This window comes from Chenopodium album, chromosome 13, assembly GCF_948465745.1.
Source record: "Chenopodium album chromosome 13, dcCheAlbu1.1, whole genome shotgun sequence".
NCBI classification, from domain to species: domain Eukaryota; kingdom Viridiplantae; phylum Streptophyta; class Magnoliopsida; order Caryophyllales; family Amaranthaceae; genus Chenopodium; species Chenopodium album.
In genome coordinates this window covers 9,291,425-9,314,871 of record NC_137846.1, presented here as the reverse complement: position 1 = coordinate 9,314,871, position 23,447 = coordinate 9,291,425, and the positions used below count along the sequence as shown (strand labels likewise).

Genomic DNA, 23,447 nt, shown 5'->3' with positions numbered 1-23,447 from the left:
ATGGATGTTCAAAAAAAAAAAAAAAAAAAAAACACGCAAAATGTAGATGTGTGTTCACAAGCTCACTGGAGAAGGAAAGGGTTTAGGTCATTCGTAGAAATGTAGAAATGATATTTCAAAATGTAGGGTGATGAAAAGAAAGTGATATAAATGGTTGCTACCAAAGCGCAAGGGCCTCTCCGACGGTTTTGAAACCTCCATACCTGGCTTAGAAACTAGAAAGTTCTTCTAATAGAGAAGTGTGGGCTTCTGCAACAAACCAAGATGTTCTTAAGCCTCAGGAACAGAAAAAATTAGAAAATATCTGTCCCAAATGCTAATTTGGCAATTGAAGCTGTAGAGATATATGCTCACCTTTCACCAAAAAGCAACTGCAGGTAGTAGGCGGTTAAGTGGCTAACAACGGCTGCAACACAAGAGCGCTAGCACAGGGGTAGCTAATGAGATGCTAACCCTGTGCCACTGAGTACTGGCCTTGCGTTGGGCACTTACGGGAAGTATACATTTAATATCAGCTATCAAGAAAAATAATCCATTATGCTACTTTAAAAGGCTGGATACTGAGTGCTGAAGCAATTTATTAAGAATGAAGATATCAAGAATCAGGACTGATGCATTGTTCCATTTACAGTGTTGATGCCACAAAGGGAACAACTGAACAAGCTACTTGATTAAATTAAATAACATTATAAACTTTATAACAAGGTTACACCTTCAAATCGACGCGGCTCTTATTTGATTAGCATCTGTTGTAATACAATTTAACTGAGTTTATAAACATGGGCAAACAGGATAGATCCTTCCTTGATGATCTTGTTTATTTTTGTGCAGCTTCATACTTCATTTGCCCTTTAAATGTGAATCTGACCTTTGCTCAGAAGAGAATCATAGTCATCTTCAAGCTTCAATTCCTGCATTTGTGAGTCAAGTTCCTTAGCATCATTTCAATCTGGTATTAGTTGAGATTTGAGAACCCAGCAGACCAAACTTGGCCCAACATTGCAAAATTCATAATTTAAAATTGCGAAAATTAACAAGGATAATCCCAACTGTTGATGTTCTAACTTTTATCTCAATTACGTTTTATCTCTAAATAATCCCAATTACATGAGACCCTTCTCAAAATAGTCTCCCTCATATGGGTTTATTTGGTGGATGGGTAAAAAGGAGACACATTTTTCAAATGGGAAAATCAAACCTTGGTGGCAACCGCCAACTCAATCTAATTAACAATCCCACAAAATCAAAACCTTGGAAACAACTCAACTGAATTAAATATCCCACAAACCCCCACAAACATAAGGCTCCAAACAAGAATTAGAGTATAGCAACAAAATTTCGATTGCTGCCAAGCCAAATGACCAAAATTTATCCCATATCATTAATCATTTCAAAAGCCAAACAACTGATTACATTGAACTAACTCATCCCTCAATCATTTATTTATTTGATTTATTAAGTATATATACTTCATTTTTGAGGTTGAAGATGATGAATGGTTATTAAAAAAAAAAAATAAAAAAAAAAAAGAAAGAAAATTGTGGTGAATGGTGAATATAACAAAGTGAAAGTCTAGAGATTCAAAACAACCAAAGAAAGGAAATAAAAAACAAAACAATAAAAACAAAATGAGAGAGAGGCAGTACGAAAAAAGAGTAGATGGCTAAAAACAATTACCTGCTCTTTAGATGGGATTAATCAAACTCAAAATATAGTTGGGATTAAAATAAGAACCCCAATAGTTGAGATTATTCTTATTAATTTTTCCTTTATAATTTCGAACGTAATCACAATCAGAACTTCTAGGTTAAAAGCACCTTACCAAGGACGGCATATTACTGATATTAGCATACCTTTTGACAGAAGTAATCATTATTAGGTGGGGATAGGCACCCCGGTCTCTTCTGTCAGTTTTTGGTATACATTCTGCAACCTTCGTGTCACAGGTCCTACCTGCCCCTCTCCAATCGAACGCCCATCAATCTTCACAACCTGACAATAAATATCCCATAAAGAATTTACACAACATGGCTCGAATAACTTTATAAATTCATGGTGCACACATGACAAAACTTACAGGGCTAAGTTCACCCATAGTTCCAGTAGTCCACACCTGCAACAAAAACTAGCCACTAAATCAGACATAGAAGGCTGAATTAGAAAGAAAAAGCAAAATAATATCATTTTCAGAACCGCACATAAGAAAATGCATTCATAAGCTTCTTGGCCTAATCAACACCAGTCACACCACATTAGAAAAATTTTGCTTCATAATAAGCATACATTGGGATATAAGTGCATAAAGTTTATACTGAACGCCAGATCCACTACATGTTGTACTAACAGACAACTCTTTGCTGGATGATTACAAAATAACAAACGGTTTATGCATTTACAGCCATGAAATTTAAAACATTTGCCATATGCCCTAGGGCAACACAAATCGGGATGAGTAGAAAGATGACTGGAGATTCTATCACCACAACATATAGTTTTTAAGGCATGATTATGCGACAATAAAACACTGTAATGATTCGGAAAATTAAAAACATAAGATTAGTAAGCTAGAAATTTAGACCTCATCTGCAGTATGAAATTCTGAGAGACTAAGTCGTCGCTCCTCTAAGACAAAACCTTCCTTCACCACAAGGTCCATGACCTATACATATAAAAAGTCGAATATTAACATTTTACAAAGGTGAAATAAAACATAATAGCAAAATAGTTCAGGGGAGGAGGGGGGGGTGGTTCTCTCACTCACTCCTCAGAAAAGTCAGAATGCACAGTGCACTCAGTATATATGGATGAAGAACATTCATCAAATTTCCAATTAATATGCACACTTGCACAGTAGAACATGGAGGTAAGCAGTAGGACTCCTTCCGCCTTTTAATATTTGCAGCACTTTGACTTTTGCACTACTCACATACACTCTTTGACTTAATTTTTACCGTATAAGATGAATAGATGTTACTAGGTAATATATCGTTGGATTAGTTACAATGTCTATATTCATAAATTATTTTTTTTACAAATTTTACTAATAGGAAATTAAAGATATTAAAAGTTGTGTCTCGCCGGTCAAAGTGATGCACACACCAAAAAACGGCGGAAGTAGTAAACTAAAAGCACCTATAAGAGAAATGCAGTATAAGGATTATCATATATATGTTGCATTGTGAGTGTGTGTGTGTTAGGCTTGGCTGCAACATTATTCGAAGCAAACTTCATCTCCTACTTTATGCCCCTTTAACTTTCAAAACCTCCAGAAACACATAGACCCCTAATAACACTTTACTACTTTAGACATGCTTTTCTACACTATCTAACTTTCGGTCAAGACTTGAAACTCGTAAGACCGTAGTTATATTTTATTTAGATGCTTGTGAAAATTGGTGCAAATCAGTTAAATTTGGGTTTTGAACCAATTTTATCAATCTAGTCCATTTTTAGGACACACCAAAAACCACCGAGATACCTCACATAAACATGAGGACCCCAAGAACAAACTTCAGTACACCCCAAAAAGACGTAAATGATGATGATTAAACACATGACTGGTTGTAGCCAGAAAAAAAAATTACCTCCTGAGCCTTAAGTCTATCAACCCACCCACCCATGGTACTCTTTCGAAATTGCACTTGATCTACTAATAGTGAAGAAGCCCCAAATCATTTTATCAGTAAAAAGTTATAACACTCTCGTTTCCTACTTTTCCTTACATGAACTACCCATAAGATACTCTCTAACCATCTATTTCTTACAGGCGCCCTCCCCTGAAAATATGTGTATCCATCGTACCAGTAACTACCAAAAAGGAATGGAGATAATACTATATACTATATATAAATAATTTTACGATTTATAGAGAACATATGAAACTAGGAAGCAAGTGCAGAGATTGACATGGAAAATTCTTAATTGAAACGTAGGCAGGGCCGCAGGGGTCATCCAAGTCAGAGCATCACAGAAAAATCCATTACTTATGCTCAGCTTAAAACATGCTAAGATGAACTACGTCCAACATGCTTTGGGGGGTTGGGGGGGGGGGGGGATTACACGACTTACAGTAGCTCGAGTTATTCCAGGAAGACAGTAGTCTGCATGGGGTGTCAAGACTTTGCCTTTTTTCACCATGAACTGCAAGATGAAATTTAAACAAGCTTATAGAGCAGCAGACAGTATATCAACAATTCAACATAGTGACATACATAAATAAACTTTTAAAAGTACATCTTTAGCCAGAAAAGTAGACATTTTATTTCATAGGCAAGGGCCCACATCCAGGAAGGAGGGATTGGTAAGGGGAAGAGTCCCTGCACGCATAGGTGAGAACACCCATCACAATTTGTGAAAACTTTTGGACTTACCAAAACTCCAGTGCTCCCCAGGAAAATTTGTCGTATTTGCAACCAGGAGTGCTCCAGAAAGCATAATTAATATTAATTTTAAATATAAAACATCTATAGATCCAGGAGGACATGCATATTTAATTTGGTGATGGAAATTTTTTTAGTATTCGCACATCCATAATTTGCATATAACAGCCATGTGATCCACATTACAAGTTACTACATATGAGAAATTTTGTGAACTGTTCGTCTGCTCGCAAATGTGAATGAACAACCTTCTTTCTTTCATTTTCGGGTGAGAGAGGTGTGGGACATCACAAAGAGCCTCCGTTTAGAATTATCTATGAAGTTTTTTTTTTTTTTGAAGGTGAATGGAAGTCAAAAAAGAGTAAATAGATAGAAAAACAATCTCACAATATTTGTTGCATTTGTTTCAGAAACATATCCATCTTTGTCAAGCATTATGGCATCATCAGCATTTGCATTGTTCCCTTCTACCTGCATCAAAAAATGGGCTACTTAAACTTACACATCTAGAAAAAAAATGATTCAGAAATCAGAACCATCAACAATTTTGTAAGCCCTGAAAAAAAAAAATCAAAATTTATAAAACAGTAGAAAAACTCTATGAGAATTATACGGGATCTTGATGATATCAATGGTGAAGAACTACAATTATCGCAATTCATGCAAACAGAAGATACTACCTTTGCAAGTATGTTGTTCAGCAGGTTGTTGTGGTGGATCTTTGAATCCAAATTCTGCAAATCCCATAAAATAGAAAGGTCATATAGATTGTATATGCATTGCTACCAGCTTGAAACACTTGCATATACGAGCCAAGTTTAATAATCTAATTTTATTATTTAGTTGATTTGCAAAGCTTTAAAAAGATATAATAAAAAATAATTAAAATCTTAAACCTCTCTGTTTCAAAAAAAAAAAAAAAAAAAAAAAAAACTTAAACCTCTCGTCATGATCAATCAATGAAGATACATGAACATGTACTTATCACAAGGCCTAAATGCCCTGATAATAATACGAAGTAATCAACAACATGAAGTTTCATGCATAACCTTGTAATTTTTTTATATCATGTTTGCATAGTAAGGAGACAGCCATGATGATGATAGAACCAGAAAAAAAGGACCTAATAATCTTAACAGCCGGTACCAAAACAATGAAAATGCCTGTCCAAAAGAGCTCATTATGAAAACTGAAAAGAATTATTTATTGAACTTGTTAGAGGACCAGTATACTGGCAGGAGTATTCAGCACTTCAGCAGTCAATAATGCTGGGGCCAAAACTGATCAGCAGAGCTGCCATCATCATCCAGTTCAAGTTTATATTGCTTCTACAAACTGGATCACAAAGGCCTATAATACTCCATTCTTATGTTGTAAATGCAACATATAACTTGAAACATAGACCCCTACCACCACAAAGCCCAAAATATGCATGTAAACTGGATAAGCAAAGCTCATATTAAAACACACTCAAGCAGTAACTACTTTAAGAACAAAATAAAGCAGAAGTCTTACATTTGGAGAATTGCGGCGGGTTGTAGCAGTAACCAAAACTACACCCTTGGTGTTATCATAGACAGGTGGCTTCCATTCCGCAAGAACTACAAAAATAAAATAAAATAAGAAGAGAGTAAATGATTAGTCCTTAATTTTGGATAATGGAAGCTACACATTGGAGGCTCTCAGTCTAAAAGACAATCTTAAGAAGAACAAAGAAATAAAATAAATGTTTCATAAACATAACATTAGTGATACAAAAAATTGCGACCAATTACTCTTGCTATGAGTGTAGTGAGCAAACATGAGGTCTGAGTACTACTCTCTCTATGCCATAAAGTTCCTTACTTGTCTGAAATGTTGAAACTTTGGCTCACACAGTTTTCAAAAGAGTGACAATTATTATGCGATAGACAGGGCAATCAAACCTATTGCACACCTCAGAACAACTGCCCAGAGACTGACACTTGGATCACAATTCTATAAGATTCCTACCATGACATCACTTTTTAACAGCACTTTTGTCGTTGGATGAGGCAAATATTAATTTCAGTATGCAAGGCTCAACATGGTGTTACACACAGGGAGTAGTCAAGTTCATGTTATTAATTGTTGATGAAAAATTTTAGGTTGCTCTATGGACTTCTCCATACACTTATCTAAGCTAGTCAAAATTTCAAAATTAGAGTACCAAACTAGTAGAGCTACCTATTAAGGTGCAGCCATAAAGATTGAAAGCAGGACTCATTCCAGAAGTCACCTGCACAAATCCAGAGAACAGTTTTTCTTCAGTAAAAAAGAGGTGCATCAAAAGAAGAACCAGAGCATCTAACGTCGATTAAGAGTTTTGGACAATATAAATCTGATTCTTCCAAGCCTAAAGTTTGGAAGCAGTAAAAGTACAAAGGAAATCTTTTCAAACATTACACCACCATGTCTCAATTGCAATCGTAATTACACCACAGAGAGGTGCTAAGTTGGTTGAAAGTGTATCCCATCTACAGTTGCTAAGACTACAATCCTAGAAAGCATTCCATACAAGATTAGCAGCTATGATCCTGAGGTTGACAGCTACGTTGTCTACAGACTATCTCAACTTAAACATCTACACAACAAAAGGTTAAAGAAGAAGAAAAAGAAATTACCTTCTTGCCACGAGTTAAACTTAGCCGTATATGAGAATTATCAAACATGCCATTCCTAATAAGGGTGGTGAAGATAGCTTCCTTGACCTGTTATAAAAACCCTGTAAAATTGCCAGATATTGAAAGCAAAAAACAACAGAAACAAAAGGCTCTTGGAGAATGTTTAAATAGTTCCGCCACCGCCACCTCACCTCTTCACGTGTTGGAACATTGCTGAAAGCCAGGGCTTTTGCTGAATCAAACAGTCTGAAGAAAATTTGTGTGTCAAACAAGTATAAATATAACATGAAGTGGTGGAAACAAAAGAAAAAAAGCAGCAATAACAGCAGCCTATTTACCATGAATCTAACATATATCTACATAGCCAATGTAACATATGAAAATTAGGATTTGCTAAATTAAACATAGAAGGTATCAACGTTACAATAATACAGCAAATTTCTACCTACAAAAAGCTTAAGAACAAAATCAGGAATGAAATATGGGGGATCAACTTTGCTCACCTGGGATTCATTGAATTTTTTTTTTAAAGGCATGATACAGGGTTAATGGATATAATAAAGTAAAAAAAACTAACAAGGAAGCAACACAGTCTCCAGAAAGATACAATTCAATGAATTAAAAGATTATCATACTGAACAAAAAGATCAAGTCCAACGTCAGTCCTCTTCCTTGATATAAAAAAACTAACTAGAAGGAAGAAGGCAATTAATGGTCTACTTTGAAATCAACACATGATTCCTAAAACAATTAGATCAAGCACCCAACATGTTTTCAAGCTACAGTCATGTTCATTAATCTGATCCCCAAACATAGAAAAACCTACATACTAAATCAGGCAACCATGGCTTAATCTGAGCACAGTTTTATATAGTTACTTCCCCCCTTTATATAAGCATATAATATATTCAAAGAACTCTATCGACACCATGTATCATTTGGAAAAATATAGTAACTATCAAATCAGTTAAAAAGTAAATTGTCTGTACTGACCTATCCAAATGCTCCTCAAGCTTAAAAATTTTTCCTTTGTATATGCGGAGTCCTTCCCAAACAGAATCACCTCCTTGTACCACTGAGTCTAGAACTGAAACCTTGAAGAGGCAATAATACAAGAACAGGCAGTTAACACTTATATTGTTAACACACAAACAAAATGTATTATTTAATATCTAAACAGCTATCCCCGAAAGCCCCAAGTGTTACAAAGCAGAACACGATTCACCTTCGCACTATCACGAGGTAGAATCTCATCACCAACCCATGCAAGTAACTTTTCATTTGCTGGAACAGGAAGACTTGGAGGGGGCAAGGGTGAGCTAAGAAGGGGATGTGACCGCTTAAGACGACGCTTGAGAAAGTTGTAGAAAGGTAGACATTGTTCCAGCAAGTCATAAAGAGAAGAAGGGAATGTCTGATACATGAAAGCAGAAATAAATTACAAAAAGAAAAGGAAACACAAAAAAAGGTTAACAACAATAACAATTAACATCAGCTTCCGTCTCCAGCCATGTAAGAAGTGAAACTAAAATTCATTCTCAAACTTTTGACCAGTGTATATCATGCTAATTTCCATTTTCGTGTTTTGGAGATAAAGTCAGGGTAGCCAGTAGATAATTATCCTGAAAGTTCAATTTGGCTTGATTAGATAGTAATATGTTAATGGAATTTTTGACACTATCTAATCAAGCCAAATTGAACTTCGCACTACAAAATTGTTAATGGAATTTTAGAAAGTGCTATCATGTTGAAACTAATGATCCATCTGTATTGTTAAATAACTCATCATCTGTGTTAAAATTGAAGCAAATTTTTGACACTTGTTTCAACTCCTCAAATGATCACCTTCGTTAAACTTTCAGAACTTTGATGTTACATTTCCTTAAAAGAAAACACTGACACAAGTTCTATAACTTTCAATAAGTAAAGAATGGGTCAACATAACCTTGGGATATCTGTGTTCTGTTTTGAAACCAGTTGATTTATGCACACTTTCATACCACCATGGAGCCCAGACACCGTCTATGTTCTTTGGACCAGCATTCCATCTGATGAAAAAAAGAAAGTTATTTACATTTTGACTACCTATAAACTCAAAACCACAAAATTAGCCCAAAAGAAAAAGAAATTAATATGCATGTGCATTTTATTTATTACCTCCGTTTCATATTATTTGCAACGATTTGACATAAAGTAGAGAGGAAAAATGTCTAATCGTTGCAGATAATATGAAATGGAGGTAGTATATGAAAATCATATGCAGTAAGCCAAAGGTGAGGATGGGATTGGAGGTGGATTACTGGATTTACAAGCCATAAGCATAAAAATTGAACTTGAGAGGCAAATCTGGTAAGAGCTAACTGCAACTAAATCCATTATTTAATTCATAACAAAACTAGACTAATGGTATTGAGCAACTTGTATAAAACAGAGGGAACATCTGCATATACAAGACTAATATGATCCACTATCAACTAATTCCCAAGCAAGGCCAAAGACATTATTCTCATTGAAGGGAGTGCTCTTATACAGCACTTGTTTATGGAAAATTTTCAGTAATTTTTTGAGAATCAGATAATATATAGCCAAATAATTTAAGTAATTAACTAACGATCTGAAATTCATGGGTCTGATGAGATGAAATGTCAATATTCTCCTTCATAAAACAATACAGCTATATGATCAGAGGACTACTAGAGTTCATGCAAGTTTCTCACTTGAGCATTGCAGGCTGAAAAGGAATATTCAGGTCCTGGCAAAGACCACGTAAAGCTTCCTACAGAAACAATCACAAAGACACCAATATATAATAATGATGAAGAAATAGGAAGCAAACTTCCAACAATTTAACAAGACATTCTCATAACAACTTGAGAGCTAAAATTGAACCTTATCTTACCAGATAACCAAAAAGGAAAATAAAATACACATAACATTGCAAATAAACTTTCACCAAATACTGAATACACTTGAGCCTAAACTCCCACGTACTGTAAATTCAATTATATACTGGGACACTCAAGATGATGCTAGAGTTTATTACAAAATATTTACGCAATCTTTTCTTTCACATAAAATTTATTTTAGTAATCAGCCAAAACATCAGCCACTATTACAACCATTCAGCATTTTACTTCCTTCATCTGTACAAGTGTACAACAATGGAAATTAAAGAAGTACAACAATACAAGGTCGAACAAAATATGATGTGCATTAAGAAAAAATTTTGTAACAACATATGATGTAAAAGATTTTAAAATCTATCATGGACAAACCTTAAATAAAAATTAAAAAAAGTAAATATCAGAACAATATAGGAGCATAGTGTAAGATCAAACTAGCAGATATGGTTTTATGTTCGGTCATTTATCATTCATCTGTGCAAAGCACAATTTTCGAAAAAGAAAGTGCACTGTATATTCTACATGCAAACAACAAATCTCATGATTAAAATACTATTGAAAAGTTTGAACATTAACCTCTGGATCTCGTTGAAGATCTCCAGCATCAATGACAGCAGGCGGATTTCCTAGATCACAGAGCTCACTGTATATGGTGACGAGAGCAGCTAAACCAACCTCGAGAAAAGTTGGGGGCAGAACCTTGTCAAAGGATGACTAAGAATCAAACATACAGATAGTTAGCAAATTTAATAATAAAACAATTATTTGTAGAGAGTAGAGACGCAAAAACAAATTTCCTACAAGTAGCTATTCAGGCATTTCACGTGATGATGAGTTTTGCATACTCACTACTTCAGAGAAAATTAAACATAAAAAACAATGAGAACTCACCAGAACATCCATTGGATTTCTTATCAATATGAAGTGCTTTCCTTTCTTCATCAAATCATCTGGCAAGCGAGCTAGCCGTTGTTTAGACATGTGCTGAAACCAAAATTAGGCTATTTTAATACACAAACAATAAGGCCTTAAAGCTTCAGCAAGCATTCAAAGAAATATAGCGCTACAAACTATCATCTGGTGAATTAAGTAGTCTTCCAGATGATCAAGGCAGCCACCTTTGCTCTAGTATGTAGTATAGAATATACCAAAGGTCTAAATATTACAAGATGATAAAAAGATCAACGAAGTTCCATCATATCCATGTACAGATGTACTAGCTAGTAGGGCTTAATGGATTTCCTACATTCATTTAAAAAAAAAAAAAAAAAAAAAGCATCATTTCTTTGTCAAACAAATTTAGACGAGCAAAAGAGCAAATTATATCAACAAGAAATGGTAGTAATCAAATAGCAATAGCTAAAAGCTAGTTTTAGCTAAGAATGTGGGTAGAATAGATGTCAATTACACGGAAAAAAGTGATATCCTTGAACACATTATCAAAAAAAACTCTTTGTGAAATGGTTGGGAATGGAAACTCACTTGAAGCTTATATTATAAGGCCCCAATATTTGGATTCACATGATACCAAAGTGGTTCACTCTTCGGTCATGCAATAGCTCCTTGACACAACTTAATTTTTGTATTTCCTTGGTCCCAATTTAGCATACCCACTTTCCTTTTATTGTTTGTCACAATTTAGTTTGCTCCTTCCTATTTTTGGCAAGGGCCTACTAAATTTATAAATAGTTCTTTATTAAACAACTAAAAGTTAGGACCCCACCCAATCAATTAAGATTAATGACCCATTATCTTTCATCACACCTACTTGATGTGAGAGTGGTGTGTCAAGCATGCACGTACAACAATTATTTCCCTAAACATGTTTAGAAACTAAACAAAGGTCACTACTCACTACATTCACAATATTTTTTTTATGTGACATTCTTAAAGTCATCAAGTGCAACTAGAAATGAGATAATTACCTTACAAAAGCGATACTTTTTATTTCCGGGTGCATAGATGATCTCATTCACAACCTTCTCCCCATCAGATTCCTATTAGCAAAAAAAAAAAAAAAAAAAAACATATAGAAGTAGAGAAAAAGAAATAACAGTTTTATTTGGTTTTTGGTGCGAAATTAGCGGTTATACTTTTTTTTACCATTACATACCATGTTTGAGAAAACCTCCTCCCGGTAAGGCCGCTTTGTACCGGTAACTTGAAGAAAGTTAGCATAAAGGGGTTCATCAAGCACGTCAATATCATCCCGCTATTTTAAAAAAAAAAAAATGATGGTTAATAAAGAGAGCACTAGACATTAGAGCAACTTCAATGGTTATAACTAGGGACTTGCTTGCAATTTTCAAAATTTTCTAGCTACTAGCTTGACCATTGGAGTTAAAAATTACAATTAGCTTGGTCAAGCAAATTAGCTTGTTTAAGCTAATTTGCTTGAGAAAAAAGTTTCCAAAATTTTTGGAGATTAACATATTAAAATAATTAAATTTATACCTAATTGAGAAAATCAAGCTTATTTAATTAACAAGCTAGTAGCTAACCATTGGAGTACAAAATAACTACAAAGAGAATCAGCTAAAAATCATATGTGGCATGGCAAGCTAATTTAACAATTAGCACCGGCCACACACACACACAATCAAGAAAGGAGTGTTGAACCCCTTATAATAATAATAATATAAGCTCGCATATGGTTCCATCCTAAAACCAATTGGCAACGGAGGAGTAACTCTATAAACTAAAACCCTCCTACCTCCGTAACACCATAACTACCAAGTAATTATCTTTCCTCATCTCCAAAGCATTCATTTGTCCCAAAACATAATGACATGAACTTGAAACAATTAGCTAATTTGCAAACACAAAACCTAGGGCAAATCGCATATAATTTCAACAATTTTCTGGTGACAATTATGATAATTGCTAATTACATTAACAGAAAAGAATTGAACAGCTTTGAATAAATCATGCAAAATTAATCAAATTACAATGAACTAAAACAATTTCATTAAATACAACTGCGCAGAAAATAGACAATGGTGAAAATGTGAATAAATTAAAAGGGGTGAAAATTTGAATAAATTAAAAGGAGTGAAAATGATTGATTACTTGAGCGAAGGAGTACATGAGACTGGTGCTGAGAGATCGAGGAGCAGACCATGAATGAATCACCTCCACTTCCGCCATTGATGAATGCTTCGTCTTAGGTAATGACTAATGACTCTGATTTGATTTCTGATTGTTTTTCAATGTTTGGAAATGCTTGACCCGCTTCAGTTCATGACAATTATTTTGAGGCAATAATCAAATTTACCTATTTTGTCATTTTGTTTGAAGTTGTATATGAATTTATTATCGTTTGACTTATGTGTAATTGACAAAGATCAAATATTTTTAAGGCATTAATTTATTTTAATTATTAAAATAATTACATTCAAGATGAGTGGAACAATAATCAAATTCAAAGATGTTTTGGTTTGAATTATTTATAATAGTTTGATCCGAATATTGCAAGTCTGGTTTCAATGTAATTGACTAAAGTATAACTGAATAGAACTTTGGGGTCTGTACATATTTACTGAACTGAGCTGAACTAAACTGAACTAATTGGAGCTGAACTGAACTGAACTGAAATAAATAGAGTTGAAATGAATATTTTATGAGAGAAGGAGATTAGGAGTTGAACTGAACTGAAATGAACTGATTGAAGCTGAACTAAACTGAACTAAAATTAAGCTAACAAGCCCTTAGTCTAAAATACATAGTAATATCGGAATACTAAAGTAAAAACCTAGTCATGTATTTTACAAATATCTATTCCGTATTTTCAAAAAAAAAAAATATGAAAGTTATTACTCGGTAGATTTGATATTTATAAATATCTATTTTGCTTTAAGGAGTTGTTTCAAAGGGGAAAAAAAATTAGCATGGCATTTGAAGTCCATTTAGAGTAAAAAGTTATTGATTATTTTGTACAACATTTTTACTTAACAAACGTTTCTGTTTACCTTGTAGATAAGCTTGGACTTTCCAATTACATCCTACTGCCCTTTTAGTTCTCATTTTGACCTTATTAATCCCTCCCACAGCATGCCTCACTATACTCTTACAAGCAAGCAACCGGTATGGCCGATGGACATCTACCTAGCAAGCGTAGCACCACCACCCTCCTCTACTGATCTAAACCCACCTCAAGCACCATACATAGACTATCCATCAACCTTGAATCTCCATTGCGAATCAAAGATCCATCAATGGATTACTCATGGCTATGCAAACTTTCTAAAACCTGTTGTAAGACCATGTCCACAACTCCACTACCACCTAGGCAGAGGCCTTCATGATATCCACTAGCGCATATGTGGAGGCACCGAGGCATCCCGATTTTTTTGCACAAAGAGAGGACAATCCTGGTTGAGTAGCTACTCTTCCGAGATAGCAAAAAATGTTCTACCCTGCATAGTTGTTGAAATGAAGGGTGAATAGATTTACAACACCAATACTTAATAGCTACTACGAGTATCAAATATAATCGAATAAGAGTACTCTGTGTTTTCATAATCCTAGAGAACGCTTTTAGCACTCGTTACAAAGTCAAAAGGGAACCATCAACAAGACTACAACAGAATTTTGCTTTCTTAATAGAGATAAATAGAGTTGTTGCAAAAATACATTGTTATTAGCACTTTCACTAGTTTACTAGCTTATATAGGATAGCACCAGCAAGTGTACATCTGATCTTTTGTATGATTCCAAGTACGGTAGCAAATTAAATGGCCTAATAGATTTGGTTATATCCCTAACAAGAAGATTATTTTGACAGCATAAGTTCAGAAAACAATTGAAAGTATCAATGTTTCGTATCACCGAGGCAATAATGGCCACCGGACCAATATCTATTTCTTTGATCAAGGTTTTTAAAGTCACTTCCTGTAATTTCGCTGTGTTGGATGCTGCAGAATCATCACTGAGGCAATCTTCTTCTTTATTATCTACTCGAGCATTGCCATCCAATTTGCTGTCACTGGTTTTACGATTTAGAAAAATGGATAGCACTCGAACAAGATGTGGGAGGCATGATGGATCATAGATTACATCAGCTCCCAAACTGCAAGGCAATCAAACAAAATATATATTAGCTCAGGGATGCGAGTAACAGGACACATAATTTACTAATTAAGGCCCTGCTTTGCCTGAAATTATATATGCTGATTAAAATTAATTTATTGATTTTTTTTTTCTGATTATAACTGAAATGTGCATCATTGTATAATTCTTTAAACTAGAGAAGAGCAGAACTTCAATCTCTCCAGAAATTAACAGCATTCTTTGTAGATTCTAGATAGGATACCCTTAAGATAGTACAAGCAACCATAAAAGTGAAAAACTATGTCCATGCTCAAGTTGACTATGCAAGGTGGGTTCACAGTTGGCTATATGGCCTATATTTTATCAAAGCGAAATATGCAACATTTCTACAGCTTAAATGCCCATATCCTCTCTGGTCTCGGACTTTCATACTTCGTAGTATAAAATTATCTTAATGGGAGAGATCTCCATTGAAGAGTCACAACCAACAGATCTTCATAGATGAGTATAAATCAAAGAAGTGGAACAAAGCGTCACTTCAGGAAATATGGGTTTCATACTTCGTAGTATAAAATTATCTTTTTACATTCTTTACAAGTCCTTGTTGTTGCTATTCACCGCCTTCACCGGACTTTTACTGGCCATGCAAGTCAGACAGGTTTTATAATATTTCAATGCACGCACGCACGCACATATCAGGTTAGGGTTTAGAATTTGAATCCGAAAACTAAAACAAGTTCGGGTTGGGGTAATGAACCTATCTAGAGCTTAACAGAGCACGAACCTGGCCAAATCTAACCTGATTGCTGATTGCCAGCCCTACATGATTTCCTCTTTCATCCTAGCCATCTCATATTCATCATTTGGCCTTCTCTAAAATCCCCATTCTGAGATGCCACATGAAAATTGAACCTTGGGGGGCATTTGGTTCACAAAGTGGTACAGTGTTAGAATTATAACATCAGGCCATGAGGGTGATATGGGGTTGGAACTTAATGCTAAATACCATGTCTTTGGTTTTGTTCGGAAATGAACATTTTTCTTTTATAATGAGCAATACTCACCTCGCCATTTGGGTTTCTAAACCCTATACCTTGTGGGATTGAGGTATGGGTTGAAATTGAAATTATCTTAAACAAACATTGGATATGGGTTCCTTATTCCAAGCCTATACTTTATACCTATATTAATTGAACCAAAACCCCTTGAATACTCAAGAAACTAGAAATCTTGAGATTTACATATTCGTAAGGTTTACAACATAAATATAAAAATGCATGGCGATAATGTAGGAAAACCTTCCTCAAAACGAAGAGCTATATAGTTATTCTAGCATAAGACTAACAAAAGTAATTCTTACACAATATCAGACTTGATTTGCTGAAGCTCCCTCTCTTTTGCAGATTCCCATGGCAAATGTATGCATTGCACCTGCACCAAATGATAAGAGAAATATTCCTATGTAGATTTAAACTGTTACATAATAACAACACCGCTCCCACACTAGCCATTCCAAACATGCTAGCAAATGAAACATAAGTATATAATTACGTAATCACAAAATAATATCAACTATTATAACATACATAATCCGTTACAAGTCAAAGCACAGTGAGCATACACATCAAATTAGATGGTTTAGTCTTTCTTTCCAACTCTATCCCAATCTTCTCTATCCATACGTTGAATGAAAAATCAGCAATTACACTTGTTAAAGTATATATATTGGTAGAAAGTTTATAGCGAAATTCACACAGAATACCTTCTAAGAATTAAGCTTTTTTCCAAATGAAACAAAGGTCACTACTACATCTATTATCTATTAAATTCAAGGGAAAGAGTATGGCGACCATCTTCCATCCGTGACCAAACTTTCCACAGACCAAACCAGATTTTTCTGGCAATTGGTGATAACGATGGGAACATAATTTGGACATCCATTTTGAAGTACCCACGAATAGGAAAGGAGGAAAAGTGTAGATAGAGGGTTAATATTTATTTTACATGGTGTTGCAATGGGCAATGCATAACAGAAGTAAATTCTATATACAGAAGCTCCTAATTCATCTTTGTCAAAAAAAAAAAAAAAAAAAAAAAAAAAAAAAAAAAAAAACACTCCTAATTCATCCACAGAACAATGATGCAGCATGCAGTACAATTGCACAGATAGAGCACAATTAAAAGAATAAAGAAGCAACCTCACAAGTATGGCAATATGAACCTAATTAGCTCTGAAGGTGGATTCGAAGATACAAATAGTGAAGGCAAAGAAGCCAATTCAAACATCTGGAGCATTAAGGCTTAAAGAGAGTGCTTATCAACATCAGATGTTGCTGCCTTAAATAGATCATCATAACTTACCATATATGAGCGACCTGTACTTTTGTCTAAAGAAGCTTCTAGATTTTCAATCTTATTCATCTCCAAGTTAATCTTCAAATTTGCTAAACTTGATGCATCACCGTCAGACAAGATAACCTGCATTAAAAACACAAAATCAAGAATCAAATACTCAGAAAATATGAAACTGCAATCTCTGCTGAAAAAAGCTCTATGATGGAAAGAATTAACATCTAGGGAAAATCAGGTTCAAAAAACCAACACCGGCAACAAGTCATCCTCAAAAACAGAAAGACAAAGAACAGGGTACATAACTAGAAAGTTCCGCATCATAGAAACATACATGAAATGACAAAGATTAAAAAATGGGGTGCAATTTAAATCATAGGTCAGGCAGATGAAACATGAACACATTGAGAAAATGGGGGATAGTAGATAGACGAGAGAGAAAGACAACAGAAATATGTGGTGCATTTTAAAAGCAGGGAGAAAAAAAGTGAGGTGTCAAATCCTTTATGGTTTATACTAAGTGATTTAGATGTTTCACATTTTAGATGGCTTGGCCACTAGTTTTCATAGGCATATAGATAACTCTCCAGGAGTTAACAATTTAAATATGGGAACTCAGAAAGATTCCTAACAGCAACAAATGTCGAATAACTATTCTGTTCTAGCTGCTAGGCAGAGTATCAACCCAAAACCAAGACAGGCTAAACCCACAGAATGATTCAATTGTAATAAATCTACCAATTAGAAGAATGTTTCATCAACTCGAGTGTCACTCCTCCCCGTCCAAGATATGAAAAGGTAAAATTATGCTAAAAGAACGTACCTTGGGAACGCAACAACTATGACAGTAAAATAGTTATCACAATCTATTAGATACATAGAACAATTTAAGTTTTTCTTCTTACTATGAAGTAAATATAATATAACTAACCTGAGAGGCTTTAACATGCTTAAGGCAGACACCAAGCAGACCTACACCTGAACCAACCTGTTTCACATGCAACAAACAAAAGTACATAATCATTATCACCCTTTGGTATCAGAATTAACAATCACGATCTTGAATTATTAAATTGCAGTGCAGAGTTAATGCATGATTATTTACTTATATAATATAGTTCCACAAGCCAAGTTATGGTATTTGACAAAAGCATGTCAAGGATGAGGGACTAATGCTACTTATAACAGCTTAATTTCCTAGCTAATCACCAAGTTATTCACAAGAACAGCCATATTATTCTATAAAGTTACATATATACTTCTCCAAAAGAAATGTATTATAGCAAATACTTCACCTCAAAACATGATTTCCTCGTAAAAACTTCAGGGAATGAAAGAATAAACTCTGACAGAAAAAGACTAGAAGGCCAAAGAGCACACCTACACATTATTTGCATAATTAGCTTGATTGTTCAAAGCAAGTAAATTGAATTTGTGACCGGACTAACAGTGCAAAAGGGAAATTTCTGAGCAAGACCAAAGTAAAATAGAACCAGCCAAAAAAATGAAGCTAACAAAACCATATGCTGAAGACAAGGCTTAGCTACTGACAACTCCTGAAGAAAATTTTCTTTTCCAATTTTGTAAAACCATGATGAGATAAATACAATATTCAGATACTCATTAAAGTTTGCGTCTGGAACAATGCTTGATAAAAGAGCAATATACCTACTGTAGTATTGTTGCATTAGAAGAAAAACCAACATTACAGCACAAAAAAAAAAATTATTTATTTTCATAATTTTCTAGTTTTTACTCGGATCATTCGGTTAAATGAAATAATATGACAGAAAACTTACCCGGTGTCCCCTTGAAGCATGTTGAGAGAACACTGTAATGGCACAACCATCTGCATTTCACCGGGGTAACTAGGAACTTAAAAACATATCAGCAAAGAGAAGTGAAAGTGTTATCCAGACAGTAGCTCCACTAAAAACCCTCATGTTTGACAACAATATCAATGGAAGTCATGGTTTAAAATTGCTTACTGTCATGAAAAATAAATGATATGCATTTCACAATCCATGCCTTTTCATTCCCTGATGTGTCTTCCTACGATTTTAAATCAGAAGTACAACAAAACAATGCATATGAGTATATGATAAATGAGAACACCAACTCAAGGGCTTCCATGCAAAAGCAATATTGCCTAACCAAAACTGACCTTCAAAGAAACCATGTAGTGAGCATAACGTTCATAAAATTCATCCAACACATTGCCGCAAGTTAATTCAATTTCTTTAATGAGCTTCTTCAGAAATAGTTTCAAATAAGGTACATGAAGGTTCTCATCCTGCAACAATACAAACCCAGATATAATTATTTACCAAAGGAAAACCTCCAACCACTGTACAACAATATTATTCTAAGTTTACTCAGGTCCACTAGTTAATCAATACACATTTTTAGTGGATAAACCTTGCACATATAAGAGAGCTATTGGCCCATTACCGTCCATTACCGCTTGAGGAAGAGTATTGATGGTAATGAGTAGTCATGAAGAAAAACACAAGTTTGGGATGAGATTGCATTACTAAGGACATTCGGATGTTGTTTTGTTTGCCAAATTAAACTTAAATTTCTTTCCATTACCACTATTTATTATCAGCTACTTAACGTCGATACGAGACATCTATATTCTCTTCTTTCAAGCCAAATATAGTACAGCACAAACAACATTACCCATGGAAAAATTCTCATTGGTGGACATTCTCACACAAACTCATACAATCAGCAAGCAACACTTCCCTTGAAATTACCTAGCTAAACAAACCCTTTAATGATGTCCCAGCTAAAAATGAGTAAAGACTAAAGAAACATACACATACTTCTTCTGACCAGAATTAACTGTCACGTTAACAACGTAATTTAAATGTAAAAGGTAAAACACAACACCTAAATCCGAACAAATATGTATATGCAAGAAACAGTAAATCATACTACTGATCAACAACCAGAAAATACCCGATTAGCTATTTAGCACATATTCCAAAAGCAAAATCATCATTGATCATTCATAACTTCCCTCCCTCCACAATAGGCAGAATCCAATTGGGGTCATACATAAATTACAGGTAAATGAGTAAAATGACACTATCAAGATTCTAAATTTCTACCCAAAAAAAAAAAAAAAAAAAAAAGTCTTACAAATTTGTTGATGCAATAATCCCAAATGAATTGTTGCACATCCTCTGAAATCAAGCCACCACCACATTTCCTGTAATTGCATAAAAATGGAGAAATTATTAGAATAAAATATTAGTAACAAGTAATTTGTAACACAATTAGAAGTATGGTGAAATGGATTTTTTTTTTTTTCTTTGAAAACTATGAAATTAAATTTTACCTTGCTAAAAAAATCAAAGAATCGGATGGTTCCATAGCAAGAAAAGCTGAGACCAAATACAGCTTGTTAAGGTCCAAATTTCCCATGTCAAATTCCCAGTAATGGTTCGACATGATTAATTTATTTGGAGAATGGGCACAGAAACGCAGCAATGGGCAATGAGGACTGGGGAGGTTTTGAGCCAATGGAAGGGGTTTGGGACTTTTGGGTAGAGAAGAAATACACTAGTGAAATTGTGAACTTGGGTGTTGACTGTTGAGTGATAATTTGAAATCATGTTTAGGGATGTCAAGTGATAATTCATTAAGTCATGTAAATGTAATTAGGGATGTCACTGAGACCCGCCCCGTTCCACTGGGGCGGGATGGGTACCAATTTGGCAAGTGGTGGGTAGAGATGGGGATAAAAACGAGGATTTCTCAACCTCTACTAAAGGGGTCAGTTCTGATTGATTAAAATGAACTGAACTGAACTGAATTGAAGTAAACTAAACTGAATTGAACTTTTTAAAAGAGAAGGAAATTAGGAGTTGAACTGAACTGAAAATAATCGTATCAGAACAGGCCCTAAGTTGCGTCCTCTTACACCCTACCTAGCTACCGACCTTGTTAGCGGTATTCGCTTGGTATTGTCGTTGGTATACCAACAAAAACCAGGGTAAACGTAGTTGGTATTTTTCTTTGATACCAACAAACTCATTATTGGTATTTCTTTTAATACCAACGAACTCCTAATTGGTAAATCTTTTGATACCAACAAGCCCTTTAAATAATACTAGCTTATAATATTAACTAATATTCACTTGTTTTTCAATTAGAGATGTCAGTGAGACCCGCACCGCCTCGGTGGGGCAGAAATGGGTTTCGATTTGGCAAGTTGTGGGGCAGAAATGTGGATAAAAACCATACCCGCCATGATTGATGGGGCGATGATGGATTTTAGGTTATACAGGTCTACGACCCCACCCCGCCCCACTTCATACATGTCCCACTTCATACCACCGCATACCTACATCCATATAAACGAAGTATATCCCCATCCCTACCTTGTAAAATGTTTGGGTTAACTCTTATTAATACTAAGGGGGCTTTTGGTTCGCAGAGTGGTATAGGTTGGGTTTGAGGTATAAGTTTAAAATTCATATTTTTAACAACCAAACATATGGTATGAGTTTTAGTCATTCTAAACTCATACCTCTTACCTTTATTCCACAAACCAAACGCCCCCTAATAGTGCTTGGGCGATTCACAATTATACTCTCTGAAATATTTATTTACTTATTTGTCCTTATTAATGTTAATTGTCTATTTTTTTAAAACTCTTGAATATAGTGTGCTTACATATATATCCCTAAAAATATTTGTTTATATAATTTTCCTCATTAATCTTATTAACAACTAAAGTTATGGTCCTTGTCAAAAAAAAAAAAAAAAAAAAAAAAAAACTAAAATTATGGCATAAGGCTAAAAACTTCCTGAACATGACTATACGGTGTGCGCATCACACGCGTTAGCCACTCTAGTATAATAAATTTATATACTTTTATACTATTTAATAAAAACAATCAAGTAAATAATAATATAGTTAAAGTATAATACTTTGTAATAGAATTATATTATAAACAAAAAAAATGAATAGTTTTAACAATGTTTTTTTTAATCATAATCAATATTATGTTGTATAATTTTATTTAGGAAGCGAGGATTAGGTGGGGATGGATATCCAAGTGGGGGGTGGGCACAGGGGTGATTTTAGAAGTGTACCCGTCAAGACGGGAATGGGGATCGGATAAATTTTGGACCAGCCACGGGAATAGGGGTGGGGATGAGGATGAGATGGTTAGGCAGGGATGAGGATGGGAAAGCCAACATCCGTCCTGCTTCACCCCATTGACATCCCTACGTTTTGTTAAATTTAGGGTTTGTTTAGTTCACCTGATTTTTACTGGTCTGATGGGATTGTTTGTTTGTTTTGACAAAACTTTGATTTTATGTGTATGATAATCTACAAGGAAAAATTTATCAAGTGGGGTCTTGTTATATTCTTAATAATATGTACTTTTATTAATATATGAGTATTTTTCATAATTTTTTTCATTGCGAAATTGAAGATATATAGCGATAAAAAAACCGCACATAAAACGATGATATGATCTGAACTTATTTTTTCTGATCTAACCTAATTTGAACTTAATTTTTCTCATCTGACATGATCTGAACTTATTTTTTCCAATATAAATAAAAATAAGTCAAACTAAACAAGGCCTAAAGCCCCTTTGGAGATGAGTTTGTGATAAGCAATCCAGGTGTACATGTAAAATCACATAATTTGTTGTGTTTTACAAGGTGCACCATTTTATTTGTGTAATTTTAGCTCTATATATTTTAAAAGCTTCTTTTTTTTTTTTTTTTTTTTTTTTGAGAGAAACAATATTTTTAAAAGACTTTGGACAATTCTACATTTAACTTTTTTTTTTTTGAATAACTATCGCTGGAAGTAAAGTTTGAGAAACAACTCAAAACCCTTAAATTAAAGGGTATGCAATCTATTAACCACGTTGCTTGTCTAAGGGCCCGTTCACATTCACTTAATTTCAATTCAGTTCAGTTCAATTCAGCTCCAATCCGTTCAGTTTTGCTCCTAATTTCCCTTTCTCATAAAATATTCATTTCAGCTCAGTTCAGTTCAGCTCCAATCAATTCAGTTCAGCTTAATTCAGTAAATGTGAACAGGCGCTGAGTAAAACAAATAAAAAAAAAAGGTAATAAAAGCCATAAAC

The 23,447-nt window shown here is 34.4% G+C and overlaps 1 protein-coding gene across 1 annotated transcript; it reads right to left on the bottom strand.

Annotated features, from left to right (window-relative positions):
- Positions 1 to 561: 561 nt before the first annotated feature.
- Positions 562 to 20,879, bottom strand: LOC145574537 (branched-chain-amino-acid aminotransferase-like protein 1). The gene is given in 31 exon segments (XM_081632357.1): positions 562 to 911; positions 1,854 to 1,992; positions 2,078 to 2,113; positions 2,579 to 2,659; positions 4,069 to 4,140; positions 4,767 to 4,850; positions 5,060 to 5,113; positions 5,895 to 5,980; positions 6,585 to 6,636; positions 7,022 to 7,108; positions 7,213 to 7,267; positions 8,015 to 8,115; positions 8,247 to 8,435; positions 8,967 to 9,069; positions 9,739 to 9,797; positions 10,501 to 10,638; positions 10,816 to 10,908; positions 11,850 to 11,921; positions 12,038 to 12,136; positions 12,994 to 13,061; positions 14,571 to 14,786; positions 14,853 to 14,992; positions 16,334 to 16,404; positions 17,335 to 17,451; positions 18,254 to 18,310; positions 18,618 to 18,702; positions 19,122 to 19,197; positions 19,311 to 19,374; positions 19,487 to 19,615; positions 20,470 to 20,539; positions 20,669 to 20,879. Coding segments are annotated over 30 exon segments (2,784 nt in total). The 5' UTR covers positions 20,782 to 20,879; the 3' UTR covers positions 562 to 911; positions 1,854 to 1,875.
- Between the last annotated feature and the right edge of the window lie 2,568 nt (positions 20,880 to 23,447).